Source organism: Harmonia axyridis, chromosome 3, assembly GCF_914767665.1.
Source record: "Harmonia axyridis chromosome 3, icHarAxyr1.1, whole genome shotgun sequence".
NCBI lineage: Eukaryota > Metazoa > Arthropoda > Insecta > Coleoptera > Coccinellidae > Harmonia > Harmonia axyridis.
Genome location: NC_059503.1, coordinates 41,542,847 through 41,564,734, shown reverse-complemented (window position 1 = coordinate 41,564,734; position 21,888 = coordinate 41,542,847). Strand labels below are relative to the sequence as shown.

Below are 21,888 nucleotides of genomic sequence, written 5' to 3'. Positions count from 1 at the left end.
AAAATTTTTAATTTTTCTCTTATTTTTTTGTTACAGTATTAGCCACTTAACTATTTTGATATATGAAATTATAAAATGAGTGTATTTTGTTTGGAGGTTGATTACTCATCATCATTATTAAATAAATAAATAAACGTCTGAATATATCCATATGGCTTATTATTTATTATTTGATGTCCTAAAAGTCATACCTTTTCATTTAGAGATTTCACAATTCTTTGATTAGCTCAGAAATTAATAGAAAATATCAAATATGTCTAAGAAATTTAATTATTTATATAACTAGTTTTACAATATTTTCTGTACATTTTCTGGTTCATTTCTGATTGTTACTTTTTCTGTTTTTCTCTTATTTTATTTGATGCAGTATCACCCACTTAATATCATCAATATATATTCACATGTGAATTATTGTATGTGTAGGTATTATTTATTTTTCGACGTCCAAAATTATTCATATCCATATTCAACAAATCTGTTACCTCTAAAGAATTAACAGAAAGACAAAAGAGCTAAGGTTTGGGTGATTCATACAAATAATAATAACAAGCACGGTCCGTGCTTAGCTCTTTTATGATATCAGTGAGTTAGGTTAGGGTCCGTGCTGCACGGCTAAGCGAATCCGATACCTAAACAGTGATCACGTCATGCTTTAATTTCACTGATATCATTAAAAAACGTTCACGTTTCACAACGTGATCTAGAAATCACGGTATCGCTCATCTCTAAATATACGTCATTTCGTTCCCGTGAAAAAGGAGTGAAATCATCGAACGCAATGCACTACCCATGTCAATCTAGCTTGTCGCTGTGACTCATACATGGAAGTTTTCAAATTTTTTATTTGGGTATTTTGTGCCAATTTTTGCCGTATAAAAAATTTTTTGTGCCCATTCAGTTTTCTAGATATTTCGAGTTTTCTCCGTGAGTCACCAACTTGACGCTGTGACTCATACATGGAAATGCACAATTTTTTTATTTGGGTGTTTTGTGCCAATTTTTGCGTATAAAAAATCACTTACTTTTCGGACGGAAAATTTCTTCTTTAGATAAATTGTAGTCATTTTGTGGCGTATGGTATGGATTTTGTGCCCCTACAGTTTTCGAGAAATTTGTAGTTATTCCAGTGAGATGGATAAATGTAGCACAATTCATCGACGAGCATTGTATTATATTGCTTACATATGCTAATGCGTATAAATATGCATTGTTTGTGTCTCAAATGAGATATATTTGCCTTGCAGTGCATATTTACTAATTTTCTGTTTTATCTGCATATTTTCAAGATAAAATTTATAAGAATGTTATCAATTCTTATTTTTATAATCAAAGAAATAGACGATTTGATGTCTTGAATCTGTAAGATTTATTTTGTTTAGTTTAAAATATAACATAATAACATACAAAAAAGAAATAATATTATACAAAGTAATACAAAGAAATAAAATAAAAATAAATAAAAACAAATAAAAAGAAATAGCTTACTAACCTGTAAGAAATCAAAAACAATGCCACTTCTTCGGGATTCTAAAATAACTCACAAATACCATATGAACTAGTCTTAGGTTAGAATCTCAGACATAGAACGTAGATCATAGAACATAGATCATAGAACATAGAACATAGAAGTTATAAAGTTGTTTTCCCTAAAAATAACAGTCTTATTTTTACGAATTTATTTTCAAACAAATAGAAACAAGCCAAATAGAACCGTACGTCGAGAATAAACAACTTTTATGAGCTATTGTCTACTCAACCCCTAAGTAATGAAGGGTTTGGAGAAAATATATATCCCGATTGCTAATTTGACTAACATCTGGTAAGCATTACAACACATAATCGATGTTAACTTTGTCAACTCCAAAAACAAAATAGTTGAACAATGGCAGAGCAGATGGATGGATCGAAACTGGAAGTAAATTAAGAGAATTCAAACGATGTGTCAAAACAACATACCTAGCCAAAACACACCGTCTAAGAATCGAACACACAGAACTAACACACCCAGGACATTAGCGACCAGGTGGGAAGAAAGTTGAGCTTTCCTCGGGGCGTATTTCAAGGGAGCCCTAGATCGTTCAAAAATTAAAACAAAATTTCATGATGAAAATAGATTGTTTTTGAACCACTAGGTATTTGCATGAGATAATTATTGTGGGGGTGATTTTAAATTCAGTATCAACATTTCAGGGGCGTATTTATCAGGTCAAAATAAGACTTTTATCCTATGAACATGTGTCCGCAAACACTTAGTTACCGAACCAAAAAGCGTTAAAATTCTTATTTTTAGTTAATGTCCAAGGAAACTTGTGATTTGCTCATAAACCAAAAGGTTTTTGTTTTCAATGTTAGGTTCTCATCTTTAGTAAAAATTCTAATTGAATGCAGCCAATTACAAAAAATACAGGGTGTCCCATAAGTGGCACGTCACAGTGACACCGGAGGTAGGTCAGCTAAAGAGGGACCTAACCAGCCTCACATGACCCCAGTAAAAGTTGCATGGTTTTCGAGTTATTACCAAATTACGTTTTTTAGTAAATTTTCACCTTTTTTAACATTGTCAGGGTCAGAATTCTGCTGGAAAGCTCTCGAAGCTTATTTTTTTTGTTGTAATGGAATCTTAAATAGTTATTTAAGATGACATGAGTATGATTCTGTCAAAAAGTTATGTGGATTTCCGTAAATTAATGGATAAATCTTGATTTCAATTGCTAGCAAAACGAGAACTTCGACTTTGGACACCTGCTGTGAAAAAAAAAATCCTTGAAACAAAACGAGCAAGTAACATCAAAAAATTGGGCATTTTAGACAGATTTAGAAATGGTACAATACACGAATCTTATGCCCATAAAACTAGGTATTTTCATCATTTTACCGATGCGTAACTAATTTAAAACTATGCACCTCGCTAGCCGTCCCTAGAGAGAGACTTGTTCTGTCTCTCTTTATCTACTTGGTAAAGAAAGGGATGGATAGAGTGCTTTGTTCGATCATGTAGCACGAGCAGCGATGGCCCTGCAAACCAAATCAGTTCGTTACCTTGCGTTTCGTGCGATCCCCGTGTTCTCCGTGTCTCTGTTTTCGTGTGTTCCTTAACTAAAATCGACTTGGCATTTCTCTGGACTCTGATTTACTCTTTATTTGTGGAATAAAGTGACAACTCGGCACTCTATCGGACACTGATTTGTGTATGCAACCATGGCGAATCACAAGTTTACTCATAGTGAGTACGCTGACATGCATTTAATCTACGGCGAAACCAGGCGTGTTTCAAATCGAGGCAATGTGAGTTACAATGCAATATTGGCTGCAAGGTTGTACTTGGAACGATATCCGAATCGTAATCCTACCAACTACGAAGTCATTTTGAGAACTGCAAATGCTTATCGCGAGGGCAGACTACCAGGGACGAATAGCCGATCTGGAAGACCTCGAACGATTGACGACAACGTCGTTTTAGAAGAAGTGCGAGCGGAGCCAGGAACTTCAGTGCGAAATATTGAACGCCGTACTGGAGTCCCCAAATCCTCGGCACAACGAATTTTGAACAGGAACAAATACCATCCCTTCCACATTCAACGCGTACAAACTCTACAGCCGACTGATTATGCACTGCGTGTTGAATTTTGTCGAAAAATGATACAAAGGAGAGAAAATCCCAACTTTTTTAATGAAGTGTTGTGGAGCGATGAATCGGCCTGCAGAAGGGACGGATACACCAACTTACATAATATCCATAGCTGGCAACTAGAAAACCCGCACGAAACAAGAGAAGACCGGTCCCAATACCAATTCAAAATCAATTTGTGGACGGGAATTTTTAACGGCCTAATAATAGGACCGGTCGAGTTGCCAGCTATTTTAAACGGGGCAAACTACCTGGAAATGCTTCAAAATGACCTGCCAGGATTATTGGAAGACTTGGCACTCAGGCAGAGGATGTGGTTCCAGCAAGATGGCTGCCCGGCACACTACGCCCGGCGGGTTCGCGAGCACCTCAGCAACACATTCCCCGACAGGTGGATTGGGCGATTAGGACCCATACTGTGGCCACCGCGATCCCCGGATTTGAATCCACTGGATTTTTTTTATTGGGGATGTTTAAAGGACAAAGTGTATGCAAAACCAATAAGAAGCGAGGAAGAATTGCGTGAACGCGTATTCGACGCAGCCCGGACCATATCGGAAATTAGTTTAAGAAAATTCAATCGTAATTTTATAAAACGGTGTCATTTATGCATTAGAGTCCGAGGGAAACAGTTTGAACATTTACTGTAAGTTGGATTTAAATAAATATTAAAAAAAAATATATTAAATAAATAATCGAAAGTTAAGTCTGTTTTTAATTAATTTACCTTTTTTTTTCAATAATATTCCTTTTTCGCTTCCCCTAATCCATCTTTTTCCCTATTGTGACTTTAACAAATAATAACAAAGCCCGGTATCAAATGTAATGTCTTAGCAAGCGGCAAAATTACCTGATAGCGGGGTTCCTAGTTTCAACTTAGTTACATAGGGCATCGGTAAAATGATGAAAATACCTAGTTTTATGGGCATAAGATTCGTGTATCTAAGTATATATAAAACCGCTTGCACATATACGTCAAACTTTAAACGTAAAATCACAGCCCAAACGGGACCATCTAGAGCAAAAATGACAAGAATAAGACCCCCCTCAAAATCGTCTGGAGATCCCGGGAAAAATCCCAAACCTTCGATTCTCCTCGCGGTTTTCGAGTATACGGGGTGTTTCGGATCATTTTGACATTTCAAGTCCCATATTTCTGTGGTATCTGTGGACAATTTGACTGTCAGTGTCATGTTAATAATAAATATTCCATTTCCATATATGAAAGTTCTTGAAAAAGTTTGCAGTTTCCAAAATTGTTATTCAATATTTAAATAAATGCCGACAGATAAAATGCAAAGTCTTCGGCGAATCAAAAATTGTCAAAATTTAGAAATGAACATTTATATCATCGAATGCATTTTCCTCAATTCAGGTTTGTTTTAAGTGTTTGTATCATTCAATTGGATATGAATGTTACTTTATTTCAGGAATTTTTCGTTTATTTTCCACAAACTATAAAACTACATTCTCTTTCGTGAGAATTTGAATTTATTGCGACAGAAGATGGAACTACCAAAGAGAACAGAAGCTTCATCTGATCATGTATTAAACAGATAGAAAAACTCCTTATAGATAATTCACAATTGGCTTTATTACTGGAAAAAGAGCCAAGTTAGTCAGATGACATTCAAAAATTTCCATGTGTTCTTTGAATATCTAAAATATACACTTTTACTACTCAAGAGTGCAAAAATATAAGTGACCTATCAGTTTTTGAAGAATTTGAGTGCAGTGCTGTTGAATTTATAATGAAGAAATCAAATCGTTGTGTAATCTTTCATACGAATAATTTCAACCATATATACCCTGTTATATTATCATAATATTATTTGTCGTTCAACTGAAACCTTGGAAATTAAGAGACTTTCAAACTTATAACCTGATTTCTCAAAAAGGTTCTATCTAGATATTAAATTTGCTTATGAGGTAACATAAGCCATGGGTATTCGAAAGGCAAGTCTATTCATTCTGTCTCTTTTCAGGTTGTTCATTCATAGCTATACTATATACATATATAAAATCAGTTCAAATTTTTCACTTGAATTACTAGTCAAAATGTTACGACAGAAATAAAATTTGAAGGATCATTCAGTATATGAAAAATTTTGACATGGCAGTTACTTTCGAAATTGGTATAAATTTTCCAGCAATTCAATGTAGGTATAAAATACTTTAAAAAGTGACTATTTATTAAAACTTTCCATGTCATGAATGAATGATTAAACTCGTTTAAAAATGTAGATACTTATTTGTTCACTAAAGTTTCCAATCTTTCAATCGTTATAGGAATAGGTTCTCTATGGCCAGTTCGAAAATGCTATCCTACTGATTTATTCATATTGCTTTCGATTTTGGTGAAAATTAAATTATTAATTGATTCAGATCCAGATTTATTTTAGTACCGAGGCAGTCATTTCAAATACTGAACACAGGTCCTGAAGTAAACATTGAACGATGATCTTTCTTTACTTGCATCTTGAAATGAGTTTTGCACTTTTCCTGTGTTCAATAATGAGATAATTATTAAATTGAATCAAGAGATTAACAAAGTGTGCTTTATCAGGATTAGTTAATACTGCTAAAGACGTTGATAAACCTATTAATTTTTTATATGGTTCATCATTACAACTCTCTTATGTTGAATCAATTTTCAATTAAGTTTTCAAAGGAGTTTTCATGTGTTTACAATCAGACATGTTGAATCATTACAATACATATTTGAAGAATATAAACAATTACTATACTACCTTTTTCATAATTTCTAGGGATATTCATCTCTAAACATTTTTTAGCGTTCCCTTAATTCTTTATGATAAAATTATCACTTAAATTTTCTATCAGATATATTCATTCAGAATAAACATTAGTTAAAACAAAGAAATCATCCACGTACAATGCAACAACAGTTAGCAAGTTATTTTTGGATTGTAAATACAATGCTCAATTGTTGATCTTTTTCTACCAATATCTGTCAAAATTTTATTTACTATATAGGACGTAAATTGCCCTGTTCAATTTACTTCTGAGTAAAACCCAGAGCTACAAGCTGTCCTCCACTGAATCAGAATTATCTAGTGAAATTTCTATATCATCCCTTATCTATAATAACTACATCTCGACTGATGACATTGTTACCTGTATTCTGTATCCCTTTGATCGTTCACCAGAACCCACAAGAATCATTTTTGTCCATATACCTTCAAGAAATATGCAACAGAAGAGTAAGCAAAATAGAAATCACTATTTGGTATTCTAAATCTATGCAACCTACCTTTATAATTGCAAATTATATATTGTATTAGTTTATAAATTATGAAAAATAACCTACTATTAACCAAATTTTTAGATTTCAAAAGGTGTCCTTCCTTGTATTCTAAATATATACACCCTATATAATTGTTGATCATATATTGTATTTCTTAATAAATTATGGAATAGAAGAATAATTTGTTGCTCAACTGAAAAAAGTATTGATGAACCTTGGAAATGAGGGACTTCTTATAACCTGATTTCTCAAAAATGTTACGATTGCTTGTGAGGCAACATAAGCCATGGGTTTTTGGGGTAGATCTATTCATTCTGCTGCTTTTCAGTTTATTATAGCTATACTGAATATTCCTAAAACAAAAATTTCACTGTAGGTCTTTTCATAGATCTTATCGAATGATTAAGAAAATTCAATATTTGTCAAAACTGAAAATAAACATTGAATGCAGTTTCTTTTTCAGGTAGTATTTCTATTGACTGATAATAACTCTCACATTTTGCTTATGCATTTTTCCCAAATTTTTTAAAGAAGAAAGAAATTGCCATTTCTAGAGAAATGAGAATTTCAGATTTCAAAATGTCTAATTACTACTTCAAATATATATACACCCTATATAATTGTTGATCAAATATTGTGTATTTCTTTACAAATAAGCTAATAATTTGAAGCTTTAATCTCAATTTTCAGACTTAAATTGGTCCAACATCTCTAGATACTTCTAATTGATATTCGACAAATAAATATCCTGTATAATTATCCATCCAAACGAGAATAATCCATCTTCTAAAAAGAAAAACAATGTTTACTATATAGAATTAATTTGAATAATGATTCAAAAGTGATGAAATTTTGCAGACTTACTTATTTTGGGTCTTAGATCACGAATCCGCTATCATAAATTCCTTAATCCAGCTAGTTTTTTTTTTTAATTGTGAAATTGGCCTAATGAAGGTGAGGTTATCCACATTAATAACTAGTTTTCTTGTATTTTATTAACTGATTCTCGTTAGAAATGATTAATTAATCACATTTCAAGCTTTCCCTGAAATAAAAATGCCTTTTTTTCGTCAAAATCGATGGTTTCATCCATTGTTTATATATGGCGGCGGCCATCATGTTTAATACGTAACGTCTGTCAGATGCATAGACCTAATATTAGCAGTGACGGCTCGTCGGGGTCGGCAGGGTCGGCCGGGCCGACCCAAAAATTATCGGGAAATAGAAAATAGTTCTAGATATTCAATTCATTCAAACTCAATCGGAGTTATCGATTTCGATATCCAAATTCCCTCGGTAATGAATATTTCCACTCAGAACAGGAAAATATAACTTATACCGGCCAATATTTTCTTTCGGACCCACCTAATATTCGATTTCCAAAGCATCCAGCGTTGTTATTCCCTTTCATAAATTGTAACAAACCACAATCGTAAATGGTAACTTTTCGTAACATCACCCCAAACAAGTTATTCCAGAATTGTACGTAACACCGTAACATAAGGTCTGAAATGTAACACAAATGTTACAATTATACAATTGCAACTCCTGGAATGTCACTGAAAGCATATCATCACGTTAGGTCGGCCAAGAGCCGATGGCGGAACCAGCGCTACCGAGAGCGCTACGTAAAGGAAAAGATACTACGACATACGCCCAGAATACGTCCACTCAGTAGAACGGCACAACAACTCGATGTTAGGTCGCTTCCCAATACACAGGGTCGGCTGGCCGGTTATCCTATTGCAGAGCGTCAAGCAGCAACTTTTCACAGTTTATTTCAAATATTTGATAATTAAATGAATGGTTAATTATGAGACATTATGTCTTAATCAAAAAAGAACTTATTTATGCCGTTCGATAGTAGCTATGGGGGAGAGACCGAAAATAGATTAGTCTACCGGGATGCACAGAAAAATGGAAAAACCAGTATTAATTTGATGCATTTAAACATACAGAGTGTCCGAAATAAGATGAATGACCTTGAGTGCATGATATACTCCCAGTACAATAAGCCAGATGTGTTGTGCCTAACTGAACATTGGCTAACCAAGTCAGAGGCAGAAGGGATGTGCCTGGATGGCTGGTACATGGGTCACGCATATACAAGGACGAACCTATCAAATGGAGGATCTATGATACTGGTAAATCAGAGTGGAACTATCATCGATTCCCCAACAATAATGAAAATTCGCGATCTGTCTTTAGAGATTCACTGTGAGATATCTGCCATTAAGTTGAAATTAAATAAAATTAATTTTCTTGTAGTATGTATATACTCCGCGCCCTCCAGAAATTTCAGAATATTCATAGACAATTTGGAGACTTTACTAGATATTATTAGTGTATATAATGAAAATGTTTTTTTATGTGGTGATCTTAATATTAGATTCGATACCGGCACAAGCTTCGTTCCAGATAGGGAGGCTAAAACGTTTCTAAATCTTTTGACATCCTTCGGGTTCAAGCAGAAAATTTTTCAGCCTACCAGGAACAATAATTGTCTCGACAACATCTTCACAAATTTTGACGCACAGGATGAGTATGCGGACGTGATACCGACAGCGTTCTCGGACCATGATGCGCAGTTCCTTAGTGCGAGGATTCCCAGTAAGCTTAAACCATATAAGTACATAAAATTGCGACCTCTTACTGCCGAGGGTTTTTTCGAGATGCATGGTGCTCTCCAAAGAAGAGATTGGGGTTTTATTTATGACAATACTTTGGGTTTTGAGGCACGCTTCAGTATGTTTCATCAGAACATCGTTGAAGATTTTGTGATGTCATTCCCGGAAAAAAAATTGAGAGTCCAGGATACACGAGCTGATATCGGTTGGTTCACCCGCGAAATAAGAGACATGAGAGAAAACTTGTTGCTCATAAACTCGATGTATCAGTACTATGCATCGTCTGATCTACGCGAACACAGAAACAAACTACGTCTGGAGTATAGAAAAGCAATAAAGAGAGCAAAATTATGTTATTACAACAGCAAAATCGAATCTTCAGATAACAAGTCAAAAGCGGCCTGGCGCATAATAAATGGTTATATCAAAGACGTCAGCAAACGGGAATTAGCCAACATTGATGCTGACAGCTTCGGTGCGCATTTTGCAACTGTTGCGCAGAAGGATCTGCGTGGTCTACCCCAAACCAACGTGCGCTTCGACGAGACCTTCCGAAAACAGATTCCACCGGGGAAAACATTCAGTTTCCAGGAAGTTGGACAAAATGTAGTGAGAGATATAGTACGAAATATTAAAAATAGTAACTCTGCCGATTACTATGGGCTTTCAATTAAAGTAGTGAAAAAAAACATCAATTCTATCATATCTCCGCTTACCAAGTTGATTAACGAGGGGTTGATCACCGGCAAGTTCCCTAAATGCTTAAAGGTCTCCAAGGTGATCCCTGTATTTAAAAAGGGCGACAAGAATGATGTCAACAACTACCGTCCGATTTCTCTCGTGCCTGTCTTCTCGAAAGTGTTAGAAAAAGTTATGTCTACACAGATTGTTGCATATCTCGAGTGCAACAACTTGCTAACTGATCGTCAGTTTGGCTTCCGCGAGGGGAGGAATACAGTTGAGGCGATCATCGATTTTGTCAACTCTACTGTCGAAAGCTTTGAGAATAAGGATCACCGTCTGGCCTCATTTGTCGATCTTACAAAGGCCTTTGATTGTGTACCCCACGACAAGCTCCTCGAAAAATTGAAAAGATATGGTTTCGACGACAGGGCGATGGACATGATGGCTTCTTTTTTGAGCGAGAGGTATCAAATAGTCAGCTCGGACGGAACACGCTCTCAGATGAGCCCCATTAATATGGGAGTGGTACAGGGTTCAGTTTTGGGACCAGTGCTATTTCTGGTGTATATTAACGATCTACCAGATTATATACCTGAAGTTGAAGCTACATTATTTGTAGATGATACTACAGTCGCAATAAGGGACGTGAACTCACAGACATTGCTTGAGCGTTCACGTAAAGAGCGAGTGAGGCTCGTGGAGTGGTTCACGGCAAACGGCCTCAGTGTGAATGAGGAGAAAACATACAATATGATTATGACCTTGAGACCGTTTGATGGGGAAGACGACATGGTTCATTCAGTAAAGTTCCTCGGTGTTCATGTGGACTCGGCGCTCACGTGGAGTAGCCACATTGACAACCTACTGGCCAGGCTGAGTCGAAATATTTTTGCCCTGAGAACTCTATCCTTTTCCCTGACACCGGACATGTTACGTTCAGTATATTTTGCCCTGGTAGAATCACATCTGAAATATGGCGTCCTGCTGTGGGGGGACAGTGCGGGTCGTGAGGCTGTTTTCAGACTGCAGAGGCGAGCGATAAGAGTTTTGGGAGGGCTGGGCTACCGTGACTGCTGTAGAAATGCCTTTAAAGATTTGGGTATTCTTACATTCCCATCGCTATTCATATTGGAGAGTGTTATATATATTCATAAAAACAAGGATAAATATGTGCTACAATCTGACATACATGGATATGGTACACGGAACAAATCACTCATTAGGAAAGATTTCCTAAGATTGAGTAAATCCCAGCGCGCTCCTGGATTCCGAGCGGTGTCTTTGTACAACAAACTTCCTGGTGGGCTGAAAAATCTGCGAATGAACGTTTTCAAGATAAAAATGAAAAAGATATTGACATTGAAGGTATTTTATTCAATTGACGAATTTTATAATATGACTCTGGATGAAACTGATTGAGCATAAAATTGTTCTGGAGCTGAGATTTAATATACTATTTATAGCATTTATTTCTATTATATATTTATTTATTTTAGCATAATATTGTTCTGGAGCCGAGATTTAATATACTATTTATACTGCTGTCTGTAAATTACCCTTAATGACGTGTGAAAACAATGTATTATTTGTATTAATCACCAATAAATATCTTATCTTATCTTATCTTATCTTATTGATTTTCAGATCATGAAAATATAATTAATATATTCAAATGAATGGTTGATTATGGGATATAACGTCTTAATCAGAAAAAAACTTATTTATGCCGTTCGATAGTAGTTAGGTATTGATTTTCTGATCATGTACTGGGACAATGCTATCTTCGGCAATTCAAATATGCTGAATGGTATTACGGAATTCATTTTCTCAAATAATGTTGTTTCCGATGTTCCTGAATTATATAAGTTATTTTGTATGATTTTGTCCCTGCCACCAACATCCGCGTCAGTAGAAAGACGTTTTTCAGCGCTCAAAAGAATAAAATCTTTCAGTAGGAACATGATGTCTCAAGACCGTTTAAATAACCTGGCACTGATATCAATCGAAAGAGGTTTATAGTTAAAGAACTAGCCAGAGGAAACTTTTTTTTCGAGAAAATTATTGATGACTTCGCGACAAAGAAAGATCGTCGAATTGATTTGATCTATAAAAATGAATAAAGGGTACGCAAGCTCATACATTTTCGACCAGAATACATGCGGTCATTTCCACAATATTTTTTGTGGTCTTTATAAGATTTTTTTATATTTTATACATTTATTTATATGTTTTCGTGAGAGGTTTTCTCTATGTTTATTCAAATATATATATATATTTTATGTTGATAATTGAATATTTTATTATTTCTGTTTTTTCAAGAGTTTCATTTTATTTCAGTTTTCATTGATTTGAGAACTACATTTTTATATTGGGTTATAATAGGGCTATTCTAGGTGAGGTTTCCCATTAAAAACAAAAAACCAACGCGTCCTCTTGGGTGACGTGGAAATCTATTTGTTTATATATATATTTATTTATATAGTTATAAGTATGGGGAAAATTTATATATATATATATATATATATATATATATATATATATATATATATATATATATATATATATATATATATATGTGTGTGGCCGACCCACATCTCGAGGGCACGAGCCGTCACTGAATATTAGGTCTATGGTCAGATGCGAAATAATCTGCAACGTTGCCTGTATGCCAGATCTTCTTGATGGGATCGGTTTTTTACTTGGTGGAAATTCATATTAATAGATTGTTTGAGATTATGACGTATTATAAAACTGTATGGGAACTCATAATTTTCGCACAGCTATTCGAGCAGAAAATTCGGCAAGTTTATTTTCGAAATGAATAAATGGTATTTCATATGGTGTTATTCTGGTTTTTTCGATATTGGCATCGGATTCAGTTTAGTCCTCCTGAACATATACAGGGACATTGATGTTGACGAGGACGCTGTGATTACAAGGTTTTCAAAGGGTTCACAGACCAAATTAGATTTTGTGTTATACTTGCCAATTGTCTTCTTTTTTTTTTCATATGAAACAATAGATTTACTATTTTTTTTTTAATTTCTACCTGAATGGCTAAAACCGTGATAAGTAAATAAATATATCATAATATAACAAATACATAAGCGTACAAATTTTTTTACCGAAATTTGAGGCTTTATTGTAAAACACTGATTATACATTTATGATTTGAAATATTGCCCATCGCTGGTCACTATACTTTCTCACATCTTTCGGGCAGCGTACGAATTGAAAAAACTGGTCATCTTTTGAAGCGATCCACGAATCGATCCAAGTTTTTAATTCTTCATAAGATAGGAAGTGCTGGTCAGCCAGGCTGTGTGCTATTGATCGAAACAAGTGATAGTCCGAGGGAGCAACGTCTGGAGAATACGTCGGGTGGGATAGGAATTCACATTTCAACTTTTTCAAGTATATCTTGACTTTCGCAACATGGAGTCGAGCATTGTCATGCAGTAAAATCCATTCATCTACTCTCTCGTCGTATTGCGGCGGTTTGTCTCTCAATGCTCGACACAAACGCATTGATTGCGTTCGATAACGATCGCCTGTGATCGTTTCAGTCGGTTTTAACTCATAATACACTACGCCGAGCTGGTCCCACCAAATACTGAGCATGACTTTAGAACCGAGAATATTCGGTTTAGCCGTCGACGTGGAAGCATGGCCGGGATATCCACATGATTTTATGTGCTTGGGATTATCGTAATGAACCCGTTTTTCGTCTCCAGTCCCAATCCGATGCAGAAATTCCTTCCGTCTTTGCCTCGAAAGCAGCTGTTCACAAACAAACAAACTCCGTTCAAACACCTCCCGGCTTCAACTCGTACGGCACCCACTTTTCTTGTTTCTGAATCATTCCTATGACTTTCAGGCGTTTTGAAATGGCTTGTAGTCCTAATGATCCTGTCAATTATTGTTGCGTTTGAAATGAGTCTTGATCAAGTATTGCCTCCAATTCTGCATCTTCAAAAACCTTCTCTCTTCCACCGCGATGCTGGTCTTCGACATCAAAATCACCATTCTTGAAGCGTTGTAACCACTCTCGGCACGTTCTTTCACTAATAGCGGCCTCACCATAGGTATTTGAAAGCATTCGATGAGCCTCAGCCGCAGATTTATTCATATTTCCGTAGAAAATTAAAACCTCCCTCAAATGACGAGAATTTGACTCGTAAGCTGACATGGTTAATCGTGAATATCTCTATGATGCAGACACAAATCGACTAACATGTCGATGGCGTTATGTTCACAAATAACTAAACTTATTGTATGACATCTACGATATATTTATTTCGACTACCACTTACCGTTACAGCCAGCTATTGCAAAACGGCAAGAGCAAAGTTGTACGCCTAAATCTAAAATTTCGGAATATGACATTGTTCAGCTAAAATATTTTCGAAGTTCAGGCGCTTCCGGTTATATAAGAATTAAAAATTTTTTTTTCAAAACAAACTTTTTTTCATTTTATGTCTCAGATATTATCGAGATTTCCATTCTCAATTACTCTTTGCTAAAATTATTGTGTTAGTCCTCATAGTTTTCAAAATATCAAGGAAAAACCGTAAAAAAGAGAGAATTTCCTTATTCACAATTACCTGAATTATTTTTACTGTGAATATCCTATGCCTATTTCAATTCACTTTCTCAAACTAAAATGATGTTGGAACATCGTGCATATCTTGAATTTAAGAAATATCATCACAGGGTGCCAAAAATTGTGAACAAAATTTGATCATAACTTTCGATTTTCAAATCAGAACCCTATATTTTTGTGATTTCGCTGGATTCTACGGTAAAAAATAAGGGTAGTGTCCAAACGTGATTATGCTCTCAAATTCAATAATTCAAGAGTTATTTGAGATTTTATGAATTTATGTTATACGTAGGGTCAATTTTATTCGATCTGTTTCCAGACAGACTAGCAATAATACTCTATGACCATAGAAAGTTAAATAACTAATTACTTTACATGTGACAGGTATTTTCATTATCAAAGCTTCACTAATTTGATTTCACGAATTGAATTTCCGATATTCAAATGACAAAATTCTGGATATACTTTTCTCTAATTATGTGGCAAATCAGTTCTTTCCGGCACATTTTGTGGAACAAAATAGACTGGAACGGATTTATCTATTATTTGTCAAATTTGTGATACAGAAAACTGTTCTACCAACCAACATTTTTCAATGGAAAAATCACTAATAGATATTTATGGAAATTTCCGTCAATTTCAATAAAAAGGCAGTGAATTCGGGAACATAATGTTTAAAACTCGTACAGAAGGCTCATTCTACCACTCGGTCATTCTGAACTCTTGGAAGAATATCGATAAGTTCTGCACTTGTATTATAAATATCTAATTCCATATTCACGATGAATGCAATAGAATTATTGGTAGAACTCATCAAATTTTAAATCAGAAATTTCCTCATCTTCTTGAAAGGATGTTGCATACTTCATGAATATCCATTATACTGGATGGAGTACCTACCTAGAAGAAAAAAACCTCTACCTACCAAATGAAATAAAATCATGCAGGACTCCTGTGTGCCAAAAAAAAAAAATCAGCGTGGTGATGAAAAGGGAGTAACAGAAAGTTTGAAACATCCTTCCGAATTATCTTCTCGTCAATTGGTGGTAAATGTGGATATTTCTGATTGAATGCTCGACAAGTTCTCGAAACAATTCTGTTGCATTCACCGTGGATATGGAATAGATCCAGAATTTCATTATTTGAAAAACGGGGATTCATATCATCAAATTATAATCTACTAGATTCAATAATGAGTACACCTGTCACTTTGAAATAATTGAATATTTGAAACGCATTCTAGAAACAGATTGAATGAAATTGACCCTACGTATAACATAAATTCATAAAATCTGGAATAACTCTTGAATTATTGAATTTGAGAGCATAATCATGTTTGAACACTACCCTTATTTTTACCGTAGAATTCAACGAAATCACAAAAAAATAGGGTTGTGATTTGAAAATCGAAAGTTATGATCAAATTCTGTTCACAATTTTTGGCACAATATTTGAAACACCCTGTGATGATATTTTTCAAATTCAAGATATGCACGATATTCCAACATCATTCTAGTTTGTGAAAGTGAATTGAGTATACGCATAGGATATTCACAGTGAAAATAATTCACGTGATAGTGACTATGGAAATTCTCTCTTTTTTACGGTTGTTTTTTGATATTTTGAAAACTATGAGAACTAACGCAATAATTTTAGCAGAGAGTAATTGAGAATGGAAATCTTTATAATATCTGAGACATGAAATGAAAAAAAATTGTTTTTTCGAAGAATTTTTTTTTAATTCTTGTATAACCGGAAGTGCCAGAACTTCTAAAATATTTTAGCTGAATAGGGCATCATGAACAATGTCATATTCTGAATTTTCAGATTTCAAATCGGCCCCGTTCTCCAGAAACGTCTAATAGGCCTTCGAACTTGAAACACCCTGTATAAATATTCATATAAATATCTAAATATAAATATTTTTGAGAGGTTAAGCTCGATATCGGTGTAATCTGGGATTTGGCCCCATAGAAAAACTCGAAACCCTTAACGGCGAACCCCCTCAAAATTTAAGGCTAGGACCGCCCTTGGTTTGTCGTCATGGAAAGTTATTTGCATCAAATATTTTCATGTGAGCAAGGGCGAAACGATATGTTCTAGGCAAGAAGTCTTATAGAATTCTACCCTAGAATCAGCATAGGATACCGAGTGAATCGTCTAAAATCAGCTAACGATACAAGGTTTCCGAAAAAAATCTTTTATTTTCTAGAGGGATACCCAGTGAAGGATCTACCGGCATAGTGACGGGGTCCAAGGGGCGGAGCCCCTTCGGCGAGCAGAGCGAGTTGTACCATTTCTAAATCTGTCTAAAATGCCCAATTTTTTGATGTTACTTGCTCGTTTTGTTTCAAGGATTTTTTTTTCACAGCAGGTGTCCAAAGTCGAAGTTCTCGTTTTGCTAGCAATTGAAATCAAGATTTATCCATTAATTTACGGAAATCCACATAACTTTTTGACAGAATCATACTCATGTCATCTTAAATAACTATTTAAGATTCCATTACAACAAAAAAAATAAGCTTCGAGAGCTTTCCAGCAGAATTCTGACCCTGACAATGTTAAAAAAGGTGAAAATTCACTAAAAAACGTAATTTGGTAATAACTCGAAAACCATGCAACTTTTACTGGGGTCATGTTAGGCTGGTTAGGTCCCTCTTTAGCTGACCTACCTCCGGTGTCACTGTGACCTGCCACTTATGGGACACCCTGATATATGTTCGGATAGGTTTCCGCGGTAGGAAATATTTGAACTTCGCCTGTCAGCGGAGAATCAGAACAGATTTTAATATACAGGGTGGCCACTTTTTCAATGGTTTTGTATTGGTAACTTTTAAACCATAAGAGTTAGAAGGTCGGTCAAATGAAGAAAAAGTTGCATGCATAGAAGCATTATCAAGCAGTTCAAACAAATCAAGATTATCAGGGCCGGTTATTGAGATATCATAAAAAAAGTAAATTCTGTCATTTTGATTTTTCTTTTTTTCCCACTTTATTTCAAATATTATCAAAAAATGTTACAGGAATTTTTTATTCGACAGTAAATTGTTCTCTATTTGACGTAATCAGATTTCGTATCCAACGTTTCGTGCTCTCTGGGCCACCCTCAGCCTCATTTTTTTCAATACGGACCTGTATATTTTATGACACTTTTCGAAATAACTTTTAACGCTGAATTCAACGATATATCATACAATGTCATTCAAAGTTGATTTTCAGGTGATTTTGACCCTTATCCAAATTTCTTTGGGTCGGATCTGTATTACATTTCGGTACCTTTAGTTCAATTAACAACAAGCAATACATTTCGATGAGAAAATCAACTTACTCATCTTGAACTAAATGGAACACATCAGAATCAAATCAAGAAACAAGTAATAATTATTTACATATTTCAATTCATAATAATTAAAGGAATTATCATTTAATGAAAGAAAAATCGAATGATTATTCGAAAGTAAATGAAAATGAATGAAGTGTTCGAAATGTCCACCATTTTGTAAAATGCACTTAACGGTTCTGGAACCCATACTTCTTATACATTTGCTTATTTCTTCTTGAATACCTTCCAATACATTCTCAATCTTCTCGCGAGAAATCACTATTTTTGGATTTGTCATTTGTTCCAGAATCGAACTTTATTTTGATATCATTACGATATAAGTTTTGAAGGCTTGGTATTCAAATTTAAAATCATTGTATTCGCGTCTCTTGACTATTTTATTAACAGCAGTTTTTGATAAATTGCATTCACTACAGATCCGACCCAAAGAAATTTGGATAAGGGTCAAAATCACTTGAAAATCAACTTTGAATGACATTGTATGATATATCGTTGAATTCATCGTTATAAGTTATTTCGAAAAGTGTCATAAAATATACAGGCCCGTATTGAAAGAAATGAGGTTGAGGGTGGCCCAGAGAGCACGAAACGTTGGATACGAAATCTGATTACGTCAAATTGAGAACAATTTACTGTCGAGTAAAAAATTCCTGAAACATTTTTGGTAATATTTGAAATAAAGTGGGAAAAAAAGAAAAATCAGTTTGAACTGCTTGATAATGCTTCTATGCATGCAACTTTTCCTCCATTTGACCGACCTTCTAACTCTTATGGTTTAAAAGTTACCAATACAATCCCATTGAAAAAGTGGCCACCCTGTAGACCGTACGTGCTAATATAGAAAAGTTTCAAAAGATGCAAATTAATTAATCTTCTGATAACTCATCTTAATAAATTTTAATTTATTTTCATCTTCTGCATCGTCCTCTACTAGTGTTAGTGAACAAAATAATATTGAACAACTATTCGTCAAGTGCCCTGAATTTATCATCAACCAGGCGAAGCCATAGGTAATTAAGGGAGATAAATTCCCCTGAATTCACTTCCTTGGGACCTCCTTTTTGGAACCAGCTTAGCGGTGATTCTCCTAGGTTTCTTCTGCAGCCCGTTTGGGGTAAGTTGCATTCCACCATTTTTCCACCGTTTTTCGGTTATTAGTAGGAAAATCCATTTGAAATTGACCGCAAACCCCTTTTTGCGGACAATTATTGGTGCCGAAACCCGAGAAAATATCTTAAAACACCCTAAATTCAGTCTAATTGTCATTTCCGATCATCTGATTGAATTCGTGATTTGATTGTCATTCATCAATTGGGTAGTTATTGAACATTCATAAAACGGTTATCTTATCGCGCGTCATCTGTTCATTATCTTCAACGATGAACACATCGTCTGTTCTTCTTTAGATTTTTCGGAATCAATTTATACCAATATACATACCGGGGTCATTCGACAATTTAAAATGCCGTCAATGGATAAATTGAAGGCCTCTTTGGCAACATCTGTCATTAAGCGCGAGAATGCCTTTTCTGCGGCATCTACTCTTCTTATATTAATAAAGGATTTGACCACAGAAGTCTATGTGGCCAACATGTGTCTGGCTGAGTTGGTCAAAGTGAAAAAGACTTTCAGGGAGGCTGATGAGTTGGTTGTCCAACTCAATTCTCAGCTAGAGGAGCCTGGTCAGATCGGATCACCATCAAAATTCGAGGCATTTATTGAAATTTGCCTACATGTACGTGCCGCCCATAGTCGTATAACCGCATCTACTTCTGTTAAGGTGCCATCATTGTCATCGGCTGAGCTACCTATTCCGCGGGTTGACCTGCCTTGCTTTCAGAGCAAGGCTGAGGAATGGCCCGGATTCATCGCTCTATTCGATGCCTTAGTGTATCAGAAAAATTCCCTGGCGCCCGTTCAGAAGTTTCACCTCTTGGCATCTGCCATCTGTGGTGAAGCAGCATATGTCATCTCTTGCTTTCAATTAAATTCGGTGAATTACCCTCTGGCCTATCAAGCCCTTGACTCCCGGTATCAAAACCCTCGTCGGTTGGCGAATCTTTATGTGAATCAGATCTTGGATTCACGGCCCGCATCTGTGTCTTCCTTGCCACAGTTGAAGAAATTCGTCACGACGCATCAGAATGCCATTCATGCCATTAAGGCATTAACCATTTCAGATCTGGCTGACTTCCTCTTGTTTTCTCTAGCTTTGCGCAATATATATATATATATATATATATATATATATTTTATATCAATTATATGGTGAAATGTAATGAGTTGTAAGATTTTCTGTAACTGGGTATATACCTGTAGAAAATAAAGAACCTTTATTATTATTATTATTATTTGGGACCACCAGGCAGAACTCCTTATCTTGTGGAGGGGTCGCTTATTTCCGTTTTACGGATCATCGTGGTCATTCCGGTGACTCACCCTGTCCTGTCTGACTTGAGATTTATTTTGGTGGATGCGCCGAAGAATACCCTGATTGGAATTCATTTCCTAGATGCAACTTTCTCAAGTAGAGTCTGTGTGTCGGGTCCCTTATTGCGAGCAACTCTTATTTGGGACCACCAGGCAGAACTCTTTATCTTGTGGAGAGGGGTCGATCATTTTTGGTATCCGGATCACAGTCGCATTATCCACAGAGTATTTTGCCCTAACTCTCTTGATATCCATTTTGATGGATACGCCGATATAAGACCTGATTCGAATATATTGTTCAGACTTGTTTTCTCGAATAAAGAGGTATCAAACCAGACCGTACGGAACACAGAATAGGTTGTCACATCTGATTATTAGACTGCATTTCACACGCCATTCTGCATGCTTTCCACACTTGTCCGCACTTGACCGTTTTTACCATTGCTCAATTTGCATGCTCACTGCTTACTCAATTCTTCTGCTTGATATACGCCACCTGCTCACCTCGCTGAAAGTAAGGTCTAATCGAAAGCATTGCAATATAGAATTTGTAATATACCGAATTCACTCTAATGTTTACTCACCTCGATCCTTCGCAAGTTTCAATTATATCAAGAAGTGGTCCTCCAGACTTGTGTGCTACAACTATCAACCCTGCCGCCATCTGTTCGACGATACTAATACCAAAATGCTCATCTTGCATCGTATGAATACCAATAAATGCATCTTCAAACTCTCTGAGTAGTTCATTAAAGGTAACGTTCACTCTGAACTGAACGTTATGATCTAAACTGAGATATTTGGACAGATCCTTCAGATCCTTGACTCGCGATTCATCTTCAGCATTGCGACAACTACCAATGAGAACCTAAAAGCATTTTCAGTTATGATTTCATTTGATTATTTCGCTTGATGAACAGACTAAGACAAGAAAATCACCACTATAATATAATAAAATAACTGGTTATGGGCCCAGCGGCAATGATTAACAGCGGAAGAATTTGAAAAATTTGTTTGAAATTTTTAATTGTGTGCAAACCATCTGTATCGTGACCCAAACTACTAAGAATACCAATTCCATTTCACATTCACTACTGTTTCAGTAGTCTCCACTTATGTTTCAAATATAGACAAATTAGAGGGACACAACTACAAAGCATCATGGAAATTTGCCATGAGAATGAGTTTGACGCTGAAAGTTTTATGGGACATACTAACCAATAGTCCTAAAAGTGTGAATACCACAAACAAGGATTGTGGAAAATAGGTTCAAGTATAAAACATACGTGCTATGTATATAATTAT

General features: G+C 35.4%; 1 protein-coding gene across 1 annotated transcript in view; it reads right to left on the bottom strand.

The window, feature by feature from the left end:
* Positions 1 to 21,888, bottom strand: part of LOC123674666 (GDP-Man:Man(3)GlcNAc(2)-PP-Dol alpha-1,2-mannosyltransferase) — a 94,758-nt gene that overhangs the window by 2,728 nt on the left and 70,142 nt on the right. Inside the window, exon 6 of the mRNA XM_045609630.1 lies at positions 21,168 to 21,451. Within this exon, the coding sequence (XP_045465586.1) occupies positions 21,168 to 21,451 (284 nt within the window). The remainder of the gene's footprint in view (positions 1 to 21,167; positions 21,452 to 21,888) is intronic.